A 19,850-nucleotide genomic window follows, 5' to 3' on the forward strand; every position below is an offset into this window, starting at 1 on the left:
TAATATTTGGTTGATTTTCTGTTTGTATTTGTATTTGCAGAAACCACACACATTTGAAAGTAAATGTCTAACCAGACACACTGCAGCGGTTATTTCCTACAAGCTAAATACTTTTCACAAAAACAAAAAAGGACAGAGTGAACCAACCGACTGATAATGTTACACAGAAATGTATTGATCCCGCATTTGGTGGCATCATAAAAGCTTTTGTAAACATCCATCCAACATTGTTTTTCTCCGTCTTTATCTTGTATCAGACACAACACAGCCCCCCCGTGCCGTGCTGGTCGAGTCCAACCGCTAACGCTCGGAAAACAAAATCAACCTTCCATCTAATCCCTAATTTGACCGCAAATAGCCACAAAACACACATAAAGTATTCAATAACGTGCTCTCGGGTTCCAGCGGAGGCTTTCATTGCTGCTGGAATCGCTGCCATGTTTGCAGCATGTGTTTGCCCAGCTCCACTTGTTAAAATACAAAAGTGAGAGACGTGATGGCAGAGCGCCACATCATGTAAAATGTAATAATAATCGTGACGGTCACAGCGACGGTCTACTGGGGTTCAAATACACATCGGCAGCACTGAGAGTTCGATTCCTTGTGCCATTATTCTTCCATTTTCTCCAGGAGTCTTCTGAGGTCAAATGAAAAAGTAATGTGAGGGAGGGATGCGGCGTATTTACCTCATAATGGGCGACCCTCTGGGATTCGGAGATGAGCTGCGCGCTGCACACTTTGCAGTAGCTGTCTGTGAAAAGCCCTTGGTCCACCTCTGTTGACTTCATCTGAGGAAAGAGAAACAGACGTGATTACTGTCCTGGATGCATTTTGAAGTCTTATTGGAAAATGTCAACGTGACATGCTTCAGACAGTGGCAGTGTGGTGATTAGGTGACCGAGAGAGTCCCCGCTTTAAATCCCAGCTTCCCTTTTTGAATTTCCACATTCAAAGACACTGTGTTTAGTTTAATCCTTGGTAAAAACCCGATATTTGACCCGTGAAAATGTGTTTATTTGGCATTCTTCTGCAGTGCACACAGGTTTGGCTCTGGGTTTTGGCCAAGTTCGGCTCTGATTGGCGTTGGTTAGAACCAAAGACCCCGGGGGAACACGCTTATTTCTCCTTCGCCTGCTTTATTTCTGGCAGCACTGCTAATACCACCATCGTTTCCAGAACAACCCTTTCATCCTGAAGCTGTGAGCGGAGCTGCTAACCTTATTTTACAAAGATGTTTTTTTGTTTTATTTCATCATTCTTCGTTTTACAAGCGACTTAAATTTGTTCACTTGGATGGAACCAAAGTAAAATACACAAAATGCCATTGATGGTGTTGTTTTCTTCTTCTTCCTCTGACTGATTTGTTTCCACTGTGTTTGTGATGTCATAATTAATGCTCATGTGACGTAGTGAGTAAGGAGAAAACACCACAGGACAGAACAACCACTGACAATCGTTATTAATTGGCTTTTTTGGGGTATTTTCATGAGCCTAAAGTGGCAAATATTACACAAATACCTTCAAAAATGGCAAATGGGTGATGCTCTTGATAATGTGCAATCTGTCTGTCAACCTAAAGAGCGATACTTAAAAAATAATGAACACGGTCTGAATATCTTCACACAAATGTGGCACAAATGACTCCATTTTCCCCGGTTTACTTTTGCCTACATGTGTCCAAGGTTGCGGGTTCAGACCTGACAAAACCGGTGCAAACCACCCAAACGCCATCATTCATCGCAGCATGTGGATCAGATGTACATGAGCAGAGATGTGGGCCACAAAGACGCATCTATCTGCGATCTGTGTCAGTCTGAACGAGCTCCAGGTCGCCACCGCAGGGACACGGACAGGAAGAGTGGAAGAGAGCAAATGAAAGGCTTCAGAAAGCCGGAGATGTGTCAGGTTCTGACTCTCGGTCCTTTCAACTCACTGACAACAAGTGATGAAAAAGAAGTTATGAACAAAAGGTCGTCGTAAAGCAAAGTAAACAATGACACTTCGTTACACACAGAGCGGTTTGAGTTAGTGACACGTGAGGAAAACCCTTTGGAAACGATGAATAAATGACAGCGCGTACGACAGAGGTCTGCACTGCGTTGCCCGTCTGTGGGGAAAGTGGGAACTGGGAGAGAAGCAGCAGCTTATTTCCCTCTGCAGAGGCTCAGCTGAGCCACCACCTCTGCTTTCTATCACTGATTCAGCCCCACGTCCATTCCACATCCTCACATTTCATATTTGAACGCACTGCAGTCAGGCTCGACTCATCCTCACTTCATCTGGCTCGTAGCGTACGGTACGTCTTCATCAGCGATGTTTTCACTGTGAATGAAAGTCCGTCCGATTTGTTTGAAATACAGAAACAACAGAAAATAATCCGATATTACCAGGTTTGTAACGATGATGATGATTTACATACAGTGAGTCAGAGGCAGGGGTTTATATACGGGCTGTAAGATGCACTTTTTATTCTCCACATCATCTCTTGATGACGTATAAATAAGTGATGACTTCTGCGAGTCAAGACTCTGTTGCCTGGAGCTACAGGTTCAGCAGGACATAAATGTGAGGACAGGCGACATGGAAGGATTTCTTTAAGACTTTAAAGAAACTCCGGCTATTTTTTTTTTTGGTGATGGAAAGAAGAAGGAGCTTTACAAAAGTGGAATAAGAAACAGGATAAGATCGTCTTTTATGAGTCCCATAAGGGAGGGAAATTCACAAAGAACATTAGAAGATAATATGCAGCAAAGGGTCTGGACAGGATTCAACCCACTTCCATTAAAGATTGAGCCAATAACCATATTAATATTTAAGTGTTTTATAAACCCGACGAGAGTTGGCCAGCATTCTTTTGTTTTAAGTTTATGTTTGAAGTGGAGATGAATCTGGTCAAAATCACTGGATGATAAAATATTTATAGAGCACATTTAAAAACACAATAATATTAAAATGACATCAAACACAGGTAAAAATAAATACATGAATAAAAACAAAGTCTCTATTACTTTGCATGAATTATGTCTTTGAAATGGCTTCATAGTTTAAAATCTGTAGATCTGTAGATATCCAAGTTTCAAATATCCGTATCGGACGTGAAAAAGTAAGATAACTCTTTGTTATATTAACAGTCTGACACTTGACTTGAGAATTTAACAATGGACAACCTGTCAGGTGCAATTCAATGCATGCAAAATAAGAAGAAGTATTCCACCATAGTAGACTCTGCCTCTCAGGTGAAACCAACTACCTGAAACTGACTCTCTAGACCCGGTATCAGCACCAGAACTGAAGAGGCCTCTTGGATGAGACTTCAAACGTATTCTACTCAACTCAAGCAAGTCCAGTCGCCCTCAGCTAACCACTGAAGAAGTGTTTACTGGAACCATCTCCAGAGTCTAAGAGGAACGAACTAACCAAGACAAAATATCCAGTGATCCATTGTGGAGGAAAGCCGAAGAGACACAACGTTGAAGCAGATGAGCTACAGCACCAGAAGTCACATTATTAAATGTCCCATGTACCTAATAAAGTGGCTAGTATAATACACAACGTAGAGTATCTTCAACTCAAAACACCCCCAATGTGTCTTTAGCATGTCGGTGCAGCCTTTTCAGGACACGGCATGTCTGCAGAGAACCGTGTCCGGCCCCAACACGGAGAAAAGTCGCACTGTGTGCAGACAAACAGCGGAAGAGGAAGAAGCGGGACATGAATAAATAAATCAGCGTCGCGCGCTCTCTTCATCCGTCTCATAATCAAGCGAAGAGAAGCACAGCTTCCTGTTCAGATGCTACAGGACAAACAACATAAATGAGCAGCTTTGAGAGAGAGAGGCTCCTTCAGCCTGTGCCAGTGTTGGGCCCACTGCCTCCTTTAGTGCGGCTGCACTGCACAGATGCTGCAAATGAATGATTAATCACCCTAAATTCAGACGCCTGAGCAGCAGCAGCAGCAGCAGCAGCAGCAGCAGCAGCAGCAGCAGCAGCAGCAGCAGCAGCAGCAGCAGCAGCAGCAGCAGCAGCAGCAGCAGCAGCAGCATACTTAAAAATAAAATTAAAACAGCAGCAGCACTGTTTCAGTGACGTTGTTCTGCACAGTTGGAGAAAGAGTTCAGCGTGAGTGCCTTCATTAAGTTTTCACAATAAATTGCCTTGACCCTACAATGTGGAATATACACATATTCCAAATGAATTAAGAATCTGCCTGCTTCCCTCTTGTGTGTGTGTTAATAATAGTGCATCATTTTTGCAGGGAGCCATTATTTGTGCTCAGCGTCAGGTGATGACCATTGACCTTCATCTCTGCCGGCGTGAAAGAACCACAATCCCCCGAAGACTTCATTTAAACAGTTTGTGTTTAAATATGTGAAGATACACCACAATCTACACAACTCACCAGAAATTATTACAATTACTACAAATCTATATTTGTGGTTTTGGCCCCGTTATCTGTTATGATAACACAATATTAACCGCGCTGACTCCTCTGAAGCTAAAACAACATTTTAAAAAGAAGATGAGAAGTGACTCTGCGTGAGAAAACATTGAGGGAAGCATTAGATTTAGTCTGTCTGTTTTGCAGTGAGAAATCGAGATGATGGTTTATTGGGTGTCTTATCTTGTCTCATTGATGAGCCTTACTAACTGTCCATCAGACTTAACCAGATGTCACCTTCTTCCCTGGTCACCGTTTTCCAAAGCAGGGCTCTTTCAGGGGCTCAGGGCTCTTTTACGACTCTGTCTGGCACAGTTCTGGTTCCCAAACCAAATTTGGAACCAGTTGCAAAACCATTTCATCATAATTTAGTGTGAACTGTAGACACGAGGAAACAGGGAGGAGAACGTACTGGGGATGATGGCAAAACCAGGAGAAACTGGAGAGCTGCACAATTAACAGCGAGTTGTGTTCACTTCCACTGATGTTGTGCCACCTGGGAGGCGTTCCTTGGATGTCCATCTGGGAGGAGACCTCAGGGCAGACCAAGGACTACTGTAGGTGGACAGATTATATCTCCTCACTGGCCTGGGAGAACCTGGGGATCACCAGTCAGAGCTGGACCATGTGACCATGGAAAGGGAAGTCTGGGGCCCTCTGGTGGAGCTTCTACCCCCAAGGCCCGGTCTCGGATTAGTGGTTGACGATGGATGGACGGATAATGTGTGCACTGAGCAATGAGCAATGGCTGCCGTTGATGACGTAGAGTGGTAGAACTTTGGTTCCACTTTAACTGGTGTGAATGTGGTTAACTGGTTCACTGAGACCACCACGGTTCCAACTGGAACTAGAGCCCAAAGAGGAACCGTGCTGCTGCTTGTTGGTTTGAAAGCGCCATCATTGTCTTCTGCTCTTGATGTAATCCCACTGTTGAATCCTGAATATCAACCATCTTTGATACATGACGAGGAGATTAAACAATCTCAAGACAGGATCATAAACTAACCCTGGATGAAAACCGCCCCCCTGCAGTTACCACTGATAGAGAAAGAGGGCGACAGAGAGCAGCTCTGTGTATGTGGACAATATGTCATTCACCCATTCACACACACTCATTCACTAAGGCTGTGTGTGTACATTTGCATTCATGTCTTTGTGGGGACATTTTGTCTGGGAAACACAACTTTTAAAGGATTTTTCAGGGTTAAGACCTGGTTTTAGGGTAAGGGTTAGGTACTTAGTTGTGATAGTTAAGGTTAAGGTAAGGGGCTAGTGCATGCATTATGTCAATGATGTGTCCTCACTAAGATATAAAAACTGTTGAGTGTGTGTGTCTCCAATGCTGAATTTTACCTGATTTCAAACCCAATTTTAAACACTTAGCGACTATTTGAATCACTCAGATTTGGCAAAGTGGAGTGGTTAGCAGCACAAAGTCAGGAGGGATCTTTTTCATCACTTTACACACACTTGAATGAACACGTCCCTCTCTGTGGCCGTTGATTCATTAAGCTAATGGACTCCACTGTCAGATACACGGCTTTAATTGCAAGAGGTTGACTCTCTTCCAAATGAGATGTAGAGGAAAATAATCATTTTCACCCGGTGTAATTGGATAAGGGGAGGTATCGCAATCACACAGCCACGCGGGGGTGGGGGTGGGGGGGGTTCTCCGGCACAATTCAATCATCAATATCTGATCAGAGCAGCTGTTGTCAACAACATTACAGCCAGGCCCTCTCAAAACACCACGGCGAGCTAATTACAGCCGCCGCATTGCCTCTCTGTCGCAGGAGAAGCAGTCACACAATGCAGCCCGTTTCTCACACCTCGTCAACACTGTTCATCGTCTGCTGGGGGGGGGGGGGGGCAGGGGGGGCAGGGGGGGCAGGGAGGCCAGGGAGCAAAAGGCTGATGAAACAGTGGGAGGGAAAGAGATCAGAGATAGAAGGGGAGGTCACGGCAGCGAGTGCCCAGCAGATGCTGCAGCTATAAGAGGTCAGTTGTAGTTCGTCAGGGAGGGCGATGAGCTGTGGAGCTGGGCGAGTGCCAGCGTGGACGAGCTGGACTCACACCAGAGTCAACAAAGGCATCATCATCATCATCATCATCATCATCATCATCACCTCAACAAGGCACAAGAAAACTAACTTTGATACGGACACAAGTTTGAAGTGAGAGACAATTTACACTCAGAAGGTCTATTATCCCTCTACACACAGGTCCATTTCATATTGTGGACACAATGAGACTCTTCTGGGGACATCTTGACTGTGTGACACTCTATTGCCAGTGGTAAAAAAAATGGATTGATTTGACCAGGTGTTAATGAAAAATCAGCATTCTCCATTATTATTGTGAAAAACCAATCTCAGCTTTCAATCCATACTGATAACTGTCAAGTCATTTCCCCGTGGAATGAAAAATGTCGACGTTCTTGCGACACCACAGCGGTTATATTAAACAAAAGCGAGACTGGAACTGTTATTTGCCGAGTCAGCGAGTCAATCAATGCTAAAAGTGAGAGCGAGTCAAAGCGGAAACCTGGAGCGGCGGTGTTTCCGAAGACGACCGACAAAAACGGCTGATATCACATACTCAGTCGCCAAAGACATGTTGACTGACCCTCGTTACCAGTAAAGTCAACTATATTTAAATCAAAATAACCTTTATCTGTCTTTACATTTCACTTATATATTGAAAATTGAAATATTGATATTGCGATAGATATCCCTATCCTTCTGTTTGATGCCACCAAACCTACGTTGAACCATAGAAAATGGAGAATAATCCAATTATGTTTCAAAATCATTAAAGGGCTCTACATATTTTTAGTGTGTGTGGCATAAATTCACTGTAATCCAGTATTCACTGGGGCAACGTTCAGCACCTCCTACACACAGACCTCAGATTCTTCTCGCGCGTGAAGCCGTTCGTGGCAGAACGTTCTCAGAGAGTCGAAAACACAGAGAACAGAAACGTCGTTTTAGAAGATAAAGTTGTTTTTGGAAAGCATTTTTTTTTTTTTTTTTTTTAAAAAGCCAACTGTGCCAACGCCAGCTCCTGACATCCCACTCTGTCCCAATCTGTGGTGCAAGCTGCACGACAGCCGCTCCGTGGTAAACAAGCCGAGGCTTACACATAAAGTGGCGTCATTTCATGCTGCACTTGAAGTATACAGAGAAAAATGCCTAAAAATGACGGATTGGCGAGACGCGCTCGGAGGGGGAAAACTGAACAGATGAGACACAATTTTGTTTCTGGGGTTCATTCATTACACCGTGATATAATATAAAGGAACGCTCGTATTATTCATGACAGAGTCTCGTCGCGTTTGCCGCCTCGACAACTCTCAAGTCTCTGACGGAATTACTCATCAACTCTCGAGCTCATGTTCGGATTTCTCACAGACTCTTACAAAAACAATTTCAAAAATCTGCCATTTATTAGAAGAAGAAAAAAAAGCACATTTTAGTGGACATTTCAGAGAATGTCACAGTTCCGCCAAGGGATTAGAATATAGCAGCTATTGCTGAACCAATCTACCGAACCAATTCTGGAACTTTTTCCAAGTACTTTTCATTTACACAACCGCATCAATGTTGTAATAAAAGCGACAGCGCCTCACACGGAGCTTTTGACTTTCAGATAATTGATTTAAAAACGGAAAAATTGAATGTTAAATCACCATGAAAAAGGTTTTCAAGAAGCGCAAGATACAGAACATTAAGAGTCCTGACTGGATTAGTGTTTACATGTGTGGTGAGGATGCTATAAATAGAGAATTACAACAAAAAACACTGATGATTTATGATTATTCCCCCGTCAGCCTGCATGACCTCTGATTGACTGGTACTAATTATTATTTTTTTTTTTAAAAAGGCCTTTAGTGAAGAAATAATTAGTCAATTAGAAAATAAGTCTAATGAACTGTGTGCTCTTGGATTCCCATGCTTGAATAACCTTCACTTACTCAAGTGTGGAACCGTTTAAAGTGATATAGTTTATTAATTAATCATGTGCTGCACATATTAACCGCCTCAGAAAGAGAGAGATGTTTTACTTTAAGACAAAGTCACTAATGAACTGTTTTACAAGCATTTATGCAGCGAAACAAAGGAAAAACATAAGTCATCTGCATATTATGACAAATGAAAACAACAGCGTGCCACAGAAGGTGTGAGACAGTATAAGAGGTAATAAGAGATTATTAAGTATCAAGATTTGACAAGCTACAAACAAAAAAAAGCCTTTCCTGAACTTATCGGGTATATACATATATATATACACACATATACATATATATATATATATATATATATATATACATACACACACATATATATACACACACATATATATATACACACACATATATATACACATATACATATATACACATATATACATGTATATATACATGTATATATATATATACATGTATATATACATACACATGTGTATATATATATGTGTATATATATATATATATACACACATACATACATATACATACACACACACATATATACATATATATATATATACACACACACACATATACATATATACACATATATACATATATACACATATACACACATATATACATACATATATATGTGTGTACATATAAATATGCAGTGTGGGCCAGTGTCGTCGTCGTCGTACAGTCATTCCTCTCTGACAACAGCTCCATTAAAGCAGTGTGTAAATCACCCTGAAGAGGCTAAAGCGTGAAAGAACATATTTATTCTGGCCGTCACAGCCGAGGTTTGCACTCCCGTGATGGAATTATCGCCGCTGAAGATTCTACCGTTCGACCAATCGCAGAGAACGTCCCGACTAAAACGAAGATCATTCATTTAACTGTACAAAAGCGGTGTGTTTTTTTGGCTTTGAATGGACCACTTCTGGAATCACTACATCATCCACTTTTGTCAGAATGCTGATGTGTAGCAAATTAAAATATCCAAATACAATTTGCCATCTGCACAGCCGCTGATGATTGAGTTGTCGGGGGTTACCGGCCACCGTTTATTCATGTTCCCCATACAGCGCCAACATTTTTTTGTCTCATTTCAGCCGCCTTTGCGAGTGAAACAGATGAGTTTTGTTTTTTTTAAACGCCTCAGCACAGCAGAGACAATCAATCACTGATAGGACCAGACCTGTACTTTTTAAATGAAGGGTAGTTATCTTCGCTGGCCTGCTGCTGACAGTGAATGATGACCGAGTGTAAAGTGAGCTTGTCGGTCATGAATTTTGGAGGACGTCCAGCGCCGCTCGCCGAGGTTATGCATTTAAGTAAAACTCCACACGGGCAAGAATCACCGGACTGAGAGAGTTGTCAACTTTAAGTCACAAAAACAACGAGGCAGACGGAGAAAAGTACATCAGACCAGAGTTAAAGGCTGTGATCATACGCCTGAAGCAACGCTGATGCAAAGCAAAGACATTTCACGTTTACAGAAGAAACAGGCAGAAATTATTGATCACATATACACTAATATTTCATAGCCATAGGTTGATCAAAGTAAAGAATATGTGTTACAAACTTTAACTTTAACAGTTTTCTGGGTTTATCTCTATCCCAGTTGCTTTGAGTGGACTTTTAGTGTTGTATGGAAGGTCATAGGTCAAGCACGAGCATATCATCATATTAAATCTTAAAACTAACATTATAGCAGTGAGTCTGGAAATCCTCTGAACCTCTGCTGGATCCCAGGATTATCATCCAAGCCAAAAGATTGAGCGACATCGGTTTAGTGCAGAAACTGTACGTTGCCGTCCGTGTTTATTTTGGTTAATGTATGAAGACATCACAGTGTGTTTAATACTGGAAATAATGTCAGTGTTTATTCAGAGGGGGGAAACTGGCTGGAACTGGAACCATTAAAAATGTCTCATTCTGGCTCATTTCTTACACTGAAACTGACAAACTTAATTCATTTGGGTGTTTTAAAGTTCATTCAGACTAAAGTAAGCAGGTTTCCCTCCTGTATCTTGGCAAATTAAGTTTAAATGCTGTTACCAACTGAAGTAATGTCTTTTACTCTGTCGTATATATGTATATACATACATATGTATATATATATATAAATATATATACATATGTATGTATATATATACATACATATGTATATATATAAATATATACATATGTATGTATATATATACATACATATGTATATATATAAATATATACATGTGTATATATGTATATACATATATACACACACACATGTATACACACACACATACATACATACATATATACACACACATACATATATACACATATACATACATACATACACATATATACACACATACACACATATAAATACATATATACATACATATATACATACACACATACACACATATATATACATATATACATACACACACATATATACATACACACACACACACACACGTATATACATATATACACATGTATATATTTATATATATACACATATGTATGTATATATATACATACATATGTATATATATTTATATATATATATACATATGTATGTATATACATATATACGACAGAGTAAAAGACATTACTTCAGTTGGTAACAGCATTTAAACTTAATTTGCCAAGATACAGGAGGGAAACCTGCTTACTTTAGTCTGAATGAACTATGTATATATATATATACATACATATATATATACATACACACACACATACACACATATATACATATATACATACACACATGCACACATATACAGGGTTTCTAAAACTTTCAGATCAAAATACAGAAAAAGACTTAGAGGAAGTCACATCTGCAGCTAAAATAGCATGACCACATGTGGACTGCACTATCTTCCAAACAGTAGACGCATCTTAAATGTGTCGTGACTTCACACTTGTGCTGCATCACTGGGGACACACAATCACGTTGTGTTTCTCGGTCGATAAAAACCCATAAAACCCACAAAAATCAGTATCAATCTATTTTTAAAAAGAAGCAAATTGTGTGTATCAGCTCATCACGGTGAATTCCTCCACATCAGTATCACAAGTGTCAGGCTGTATAAGTGGATGCAGCAGCGGGGCTGATAATATGAGAGTAATTCTCTGTGTAAATGTGTCACACTGCGGTCGCTTCTCCCTTTGGTGTCTTTACTTCTATAAACCATCGCGGGCAGCGTTGCAAATCACGGAGCAGGATCGCTCTGGCGAAAAAAAATGGATTTAAAGGACGATTGCATCACTGTGAAGAAGCACTTTAATTTGTCTCAGTGGATTAGCCAGGAACAAACACTTCTGTCTGAGTGTTTTATTCATAAACAGACTCTCAACTTTCATCGGGAGAATATGCTGATGTTGCGATGAGACATATCAGCCTCCGAAATGACAAAAAACTAAAGAATCCAGCAGCTTTTTGGAGAAATGGTGGATTAAAGAGTGAGACTGACAAAACATTCACTGGTTCGAGGACTTGATTCTGCTTTTAGTTTTTTCAGCACAGTAAAATGAAGACCTCGCAGGACGTTGGACTCATGTTGGAGAAACCTTGAATGTGTAGTGAGTTTATATTGAACATATTCTTATTTCTATGCTATTTTCTTTCTCTATTTTAGTCATTTGGCAGCCCATGTCCAAGTGGAAGGAAATTGGGTTCAAATCCCAAGACAGTTTAAGGGTTGGGGTGTCCTTGAGCAAGCCACCCAACTTGATACAAGGTCCAACATGTTTAAATGTTTTAATTTGCTGCCATATGGTTGGCTGACAACATATTTGCCTTAACAACTGAACTGGTGAACCGAATTGTCGTGTTTCCATCATGGTTCGGTTGGGTTTTGGAAAGGTAAAGCCCTCATTCAGACCAGTACCTGTACTTGGTAAGCGAAGGGAGGGTTTGCCGTGCCCAACGGACGTATCAGCGAGATATTGTCGACAAAGCATAATCATTCAACGCAACACAACAGACAACAAAGGAGGACATCCAGCAGCTCAACAACACGTCAAGCTTTGTACGGTATTAGATCGTGGTCGTCAAAGAAACACCGGTCGCAAGGGAGTGACGCTTTTCTGCCGCCCTCCAATCAGCTGACTGTCGTGGGTTTAGTACCATCATTACCCGTACCATTAGTCTGGTACCCACAAGGGAAAGGTACTAAAAATGGAACGATTGAGGCCGGTTATCTTGGTACTTTTACGAATGGAAACTCAAAAAAACTCTTCCACTAGATGCCATAACAGGAGTGTAGAGCTATCGTTTCTAGGTAGAGTTAGCCGGTATTTATAGAAATAAGTCCACCCCACCCCCCTGGTTTTGATTAAGTACATAACACCAGATTGTCGTTTTTATCCGCACAAACTCGCATAAAACGCCCTCAAGTACGATCATGACCATGCAAAAACCTACAGTCAGCAGTGCAACAGGAAGCATGGAGCCATGCTAGCCAATCAGAATCCTAAAAACAACAACAAACAACACAAGTGGCTCCACATGCGATACACAAAACCCAAATCTCTACCTTTGCTGGAGTTTTCAGAGGCAGAGACTAAAACGAGGGGTTTTCCAGAGACCTGGTTACATAACCTAGATCTAGCCTGAGATCAGCTGTATCACCTGTCTGTGCTCACTGTGACCTGCGAGTCCCACGGAATCAGTTTCCTCCATCATCAGCAGCACTTTGTCCAGCTGGTGCTCCAGGGGCCGGGGGGGTGGGGGAGGAGAGACTCCAACATTGCTCCCCCGGGAGAGACAAATTAGCCAAACTGTACGAGTAAGGTGGCTGAGACTTTACTCTCAATCCGTCCTGTGAGCTGATCCGTCTCCATCTTTCCCTCTTGCTTTTCTTTGGCCTTTGGGAGCGAAAAACCCCGATCCAGCTTCTCACACCGCGCGGCTCAAGGTCAAAACAATGAGCAGTTACTTGGGTGTTTGCTGCTAAGTGGACTATTCCCATGCAGTGTGACCTGAAGCGCGGTGCAGAGTGAAAACACACACACACACACACACACACACACTGGGCAGACTGCCTGCACTTCAGTAATATAATCAGCTTGGTGCTCAGCCAGAGCAGACGTTTAGGGCAAATGTTGAGTTGGTGCGACAATAAAATTGTGACACTTGTCTGCTTAATGAGATTAATTCTTTCCAGCGCGAGCACGACAACAATCTGGAGGATTCAAATTCATTGTGTGTTGTCAGAGAAACAGCAGCAGCAGCAGCAGCAGCAGCAGACTCCTGTTGCATCAGACTGCAGCTAAATCAGCTGCGGCGTGTCGCACTGTTGAAGTCTCTGATACACACGCTCACCAAATCATACTCACACAGCACTCAGCTGTGAGGCGAAGTGAGCTGAGCCCGTCGCAGATTTACGGGCAAACTGCAGCTGATCGGGGGGGGAAGACAAAATAACACGTTCTCTAGCTGTCCAATTAATTCTGCCTAGCATTAGTGAAAGCGTTACTTGATATTAAGTGAACTATGACGTAATAACTCAACTATAACATGTTCCATTGTCCCCTTTACATAATAAAAACATGCATTTTGATTAAACTCCACAGTCAACTCGTCTCCGAGGAGCAGATTCATACAACCAGGGTCTGTGACATCACAAAAACTAAGCAACCAATCACATACATTCACATTCTCAGTAGGCAGAGGCAACCACTTCTTCTTCTTCTTCATCTTCTATCTATAAATAACAAGGAAACTTGTGTCCTATAATCACACAAGTGTCCAAAACGTCACCCAACAGGGTCCAAATTTTGCCAGATAAGTTACGATAAGGGCACCAGTGTTTGCTGTGACAACTTTAAACGGCAGATGAAAGGAAAAGATGCATGGCGAGCTTACTTCTTGGAGAATAAGCTAGAACATCAAACAATATAAGGCATCGTCCGCGTGCCAGGTCTGATACACAAAGTTAGTAACCGTTGAAATAATGAATCCGGTCCAGATGTCCAGAGGCACCTTGGTCTCCAGGGAGGGAACCTTGAAAGGGCGCCTAGTTTGTGACTTACAGAAAGTTATGGCTGTTTATATTGAACACCAACTCTGGTTATAAGAACATTACGAGAGTATTTAAACTTAAAAGTTGGCTGAAGATTAGAATTTTCTCTCACGGCTCAAGGTTGAAACAATGATGGCGTAAACACTTTCACGTTCTGGTTTTTATGTCTTTCTGAAACATGGATCCACATCAAAATTGGTGGTTTTCTTTATGGACTTTGGTGTAGGTGAGTGAGTGAATGAGTTTACAAACAGCCCCATTAGAAATTAGCTAAATATTGTTAAAGTTATTTAAATTCTCATTTTAGGGTAAGTCCATTTTGCCACTGTCAGACTGTAATGTTCCTTAAAACGAGGAGAAACAGGCAAAAAATGAGACAAAATGTAAGAAAATCATATTTATCACAAGCAAATCAATTCTGTCATGTAAGAAATGTTGACTTAAAATGAGTCTTTTACTTAAATAAACTGACTTTAAGAATGTATACCTTAGAATTTCTTATATTTTCACAGACACCAATCTGAGACTTCTGTATTTGACAAATACTTTGTAAACACAGGAAGTGAACACACAAACCAGGAGCAGGAACAGAGGGGATTTAATACAAACCATATTACAGCTCGTTACTGGGAAGATAAAGGCCCAATATCTAAGGTCAAAGATTTTTCCTTAAAATAAGATTCATTTGAAAGCCAAAATTCTACATTTCCCAGTAATTAAATTGACTTTAAAATCAATGTTCGCAGCGCAGTCAGGAGTGAACATATTCTTGAAGTTATCGCACACTTAAAGTCTTCGTGCCTTCGATCACTGCGAGAACGAGTGTCTGGTTCTCACAGAAACCATCAGAACATCAGGAATACAAACACCCGGAAAAACTCGGAGTCCAAAGATATGGAATTAGATTTGTGTCAGTGTTAAAAAGCAACACTTTATGAATTTAGCAAACAAAAATGAACCACAAAGTCAAAATACTCACATTGCTAACAAAATATCGCTTGAATCACTCAAAATGATAAGAATTTTACTTGCTCTGACTCCAAGTGACTCCAAGTCTACTTCCTGTCGCTCCAAAACTCAGTAACCAATCAGCAGGCAGCTTCCTAAGGCTCCGCCCATGGACTGAATCGTACGTAAACAAAAACCCATGGAGCGCAAAAACGACAACTTTGAAGCACAAACGCAAGAGTCGAGTTGGAGAGTAAGCAAACAAAGTGTATTTTCAAACAAATAAAATAGAATATTTTTGAGGGTTTCTAGGTTACTATGCTAGTGGAATACCTTTGACAGCTGAGACAAGAAGATGAATTATATTTCATCCATTAAACCCCAAACTGAGCCTCATTCTCAAACTCTCCCTGAGATAACAGCTCTTACTTAAAAAAATAATTTATGCATTTTTTTTTTTAATGAAGCCATAAATCCACAAATTTTTTTTCTTAAGAACAAATTATAGAGAAAAACTTAAAGCTCAACGAGGCCCATTGTTATAATCCTGAAAGATCAATGGCCTCCTCGAGGAGACGCCGCACTTCGTCTTATTCTGCGCCACGAGAACAGGTGTCACGTCAGGGACACGGCGTTCAATATTTCATGTAAGCAACGGTCTCCGCTCGACAGTCTCCGCTCGACAGTCTCCGCTCGACAGTCTCCACTCGACAGTCTCCACTCGACAGTCTCCACTCGACAGTTCTCGTCTGTGACTGCTGCAGCTCGACCGCGTCGTCGGCCGTTTTCTTTTTTTTTACGTTAAAAGACAAAAAGACACATTTCTTCTGCCTTTTTGCTTCAAAAACAAACTTCCGAGGGGGAAAATAAATATGTTTAGCTTTCGATTATTGCAGCTCTTTGTTGCTATTTCTGTAAAGAGAGAGCCATCTCCGCTGACCTTCACTGACAATAATAAGAGAAGAAGAAGAAGCAGCGGCGGCACAGACGCAGGGGCAATTTTAACTTCACAAAAGCAAACGATTATTGGAGACAGTGAAGCATTGAACTTCAAAGTGTTTTATTTATAGGCAGCAGACGGCGGAATGGAAGTGTGTTTCTTTCCTCTTTTTTTCTTCTAAAATAGAGAGGATGGCTGCAGGGTAGATGCATAAAATCACAGAGAGAGGAGCTTCCACCGTGGACTTTTATGACGTGATGGCTGTTTGAGTGCACAACTTTCATGTTGGGCGTCTTCAGAAGAAAGCACACGCAGGTTTGTGCCAGGATGGAGCCATCTTGTGGTTTTCTGGAGGAAAAAAAGAAGTCTCCTGCAGTTTCTTTGAGGCAGGAGGAGCCGGAGCTGGCAGCACCTGCTTGGTGAAAGTGTTTCTCTGAGAACATTATTCTTCTTGTCATGAAGCTGCAGGCTGGAGAGAAATACAGTATCATCCATATCTGGGTCTTTAGTAGGTGTTGATCTGGTGCTGCAGGAGGATAGAGATGTAGCAGAGGCTGCTGGGACCGAGTGCCACCTGCTGCTCTCATAAAACTACGAAAAACTAATTTTGCCTGAGCATATGTGATGATCACGTGGCAGCAGCTCAGCGTGTAGACGTGGTCGAGATGATCCGCTGAAGCTCAAACGGTTTATCTTAACGTCCACGACTCCGCAACAGTATCACAAATAACCGCTCATTACATCCCAGGTGTGCAGATGGTCATTTATGAACACGTCAAACTTTTAAGAAGAGGGATCGATGTGACAGAAAACCACACCGGGATCCACTTTATGAGGTGTCATGTGTACCTAATAAAGTGGCCAGTTTCACAAGTGGCCTCTCAAAGAATCCTAATCTCCCTGAATCCTCAAATACAGCAGAAACAAGACATTAATCCTGATTATAAATGTGTTTGTTTTCAAACGATTAATAGTGACTGGCTCCAATTCCTCAAATATGACGAACTTAATGATTTCCCTTTTACAGATGCATGATAGCATTGGCCGATATCGTAGAACCATTTTCTTTTTTTATGTTTATTTTGCACAATTAAGAAAATGTAATTTCTAGAAAATGTGCAGTTTGTCGCAGGAAAAAATTGATATAATATCGCCCCAAGCACGACTTATATATATCGGCATATTGGATATTGACAAACTATCCAATATCTACTCTACTTTCTAAGTCTTTTCTATGACTATTTGCGAAATGACATGTCATATTTATGACATTAATGTAAATTAGCAATAAAAATAATAAAGTAAACGTGTTCTCTGTACAAAACATTAAAGTTCAACATGAGTTTGAAGGTTTTTGAAGTCAACCAGGGAGAGAACTCATTGAAAGTCATTGATTAGGAATGAAAATGTTCCTCACCTGTGCTCAGAGCGACTTCTCCATCAGGAGTTCATTCTCCTCTGCTGAGCTGTGATTTAAGGTGAAGAACTGATCTATTAAAGAATATTTGAATTATTGTGTAATCCAGGAGTGTCAAACTCAAATGACCTGCATGGGGGCCAACGAGCAGCTAATCTGATCACGAGGGGGGAAATTGATGTTAGTCATCAGTTCATCACTGCAGAGCTAATTTAGGAAATCTTGTGTGAAATCTCGAATCCTGTCTGACACCAGGACATGAGAATGACCTCTGACCTCACAGAGTATGAAGCTGCTCTGTTGACGCCTCTATAATCTACTCCTCTCACCTGAGCACAGAAACAAACTCCACCACCACAACTGTTTACGCTGCTTCATATTCACAGCATGAGGATTAAACACAAGAGGCTCAGTGAAAAAAAAACACTGCAGCAGATTAACTGCATGTGGAAACTCTGAGATTATGAGTTATTAGTATTATGTTTTATTATTAATCTATGGAATGTACTTGTACACGACCCCTGCTTTAAAAGCTGCTTTGAGTGATTAATGCTGTCATTTAATGACTCAGATTGTTGGTGATTGGTTTCTATTGCTAAACTACTGCAGAGTGGAATTATTTATTTATGTATATATATATATATATATATATATATATATATTTTTTTTAAATATATATATATATATATACACACACACACACACACACATATACACATATGTACATACACACACACACATATATATACACATACATACATAAATATATAAATATATACACATGATTGTATATTGTGGATCCCAAATGTACAGCAAACCCATAAAATCATAAAAAAAATCCTCTAAATGAATCCATAAATTCACCTTGTACTCATGTTTCATATCCAAACTTGAAATAGTCAGATTGAGTCATATTCTGGGATTTCAGTCAAATCCCTCGTGGGAAACACAGTGTTGTGTCCTTTCACTCTGACCTCACACCCTTGACTTCCACGCACACGCTGCTCATCAATATGCAGGATATAGGTGAGGTCATTATCCTGCAGCCACTTTTGTTGTTATTATTATTATTATTATTATTATTATTATTATTATTCCATTATTATTATTATTGTGTGCACCGCTGCGCACGGGCTGCCTCCTCTCTCTCTCTCTCCGCCCCGTGGCTGCACATGCAACAAGAAGAACCTCGGCACACGGACACAAATAAGAAGAAGAATAATCAAGAAGAATAAGAAGAAAATCAGCATGCACCACGGCAGCCGTGCGTTTCCTCTGCAGCAGAGCATCTCCACAAAGTCCCACTCTGCACACACACGCACGCACGCCTCCTCTCCGTGGACAGAGCACAGATGGATGGAGAGACAGACAGACAGACAGACAGGTGGATGTAGGAATAATGAAGAAAGAGAACAAATGTACCTGTAACTCCACACTGTAGCCCTCACAGAAGTGTGTCGGGAACACGGTCAGCTGATGTTGCACTTGGAGAGAAACTGTGTAATCCATGAACCGGTGCGGATGCGGGAGAGCGGCAGAACCTGAGCGGCAGACGCGTCCACTGTCGGCAGCAGCAGCAGCGGCAGAGGCGGCAGCGTCTACTATTATACAGTGTAGTAGAGTCAGTGTGGCGCTGCTCTCCGCCCCGCCGCGCTGCCATTGGCCGCGCTGCGCGCATCGAGACGCCTTCACTTCAGTCACTTCAGTCCGGACACGGAGGAAACAAGTGGGAACAAACTCCTGTAAAAAAAACGAGAGAGAAAATCATGTGTTTGGTGCTGAAAGCTGCTCATGCTGCGTTTCTATCATGGTTCGGTTCGGTTTGGAATCAAACCTTCAGGGAACTGTTCCCACCCTGCTCAAAAAACCAGCATAGACCAGAATTTTGTTGTGTTTTGGTGCTGGTGCAGCATTATGCTGGTCCATGCTGGTCTATGTTGGTCTTTGCTGGTCTATGCTGGTCCACCAGCATCATTAAGCTGGTCCATGTTGGTCAATGCTGGTCTTTACTGGTCTATGGTGGTCCATGCCGGTCTATGCTGGGCCACCAGCATCATTATGCTGGTCTATGCTGTTCCACCAGCATAAACCAGCACCAAACCAGCATAGACC

General features: G+C 41.4%; 1 protein-coding gene across 1 annotated transcript in view; it reads right to left on the reverse strand.

Moving 5' to 3' along the window:
• The window catches only part of zmat4a (zinc finger, matrin-type 4a), a 128,212-nt gene extending 108,835 nt beyond the window's left edge, over nucleotides 1-19,377 (reverse strand). The window contains exons 1-2 of the mRNA XM_058635366.1: nucleotides 19,161-19,377; nucleotides 687-788 (exon numbers count right to left, since the gene is read on the reverse strand). Coding sequence (XP_058491349.1) covers nucleotides 687-788; nucleotides 19,161-19,247 — 189 coding nt within the window. The 5' untranslated portion in view covers nucleotides 19,248-19,377. The remainder of the gene's footprint in view (nucleotides 1-686; nucleotides 789-19,160) is intronic.
• Between the last annotated feature and the right edge of the window lie 473 nt (nucleotides 19,378-19,850).

The sequence above is a fragment of the Solea solea genome, chromosome 8 (genome assembly GCF_958295425.1).
Source record: "Solea solea chromosome 8, fSolSol10.1, whole genome shotgun sequence".
Classification (NCBI taxonomy): domain Eukaryota; kingdom Metazoa; phylum Chordata; class Actinopteri; order Pleuronectiformes; family Soleidae; genus Solea; species Solea solea.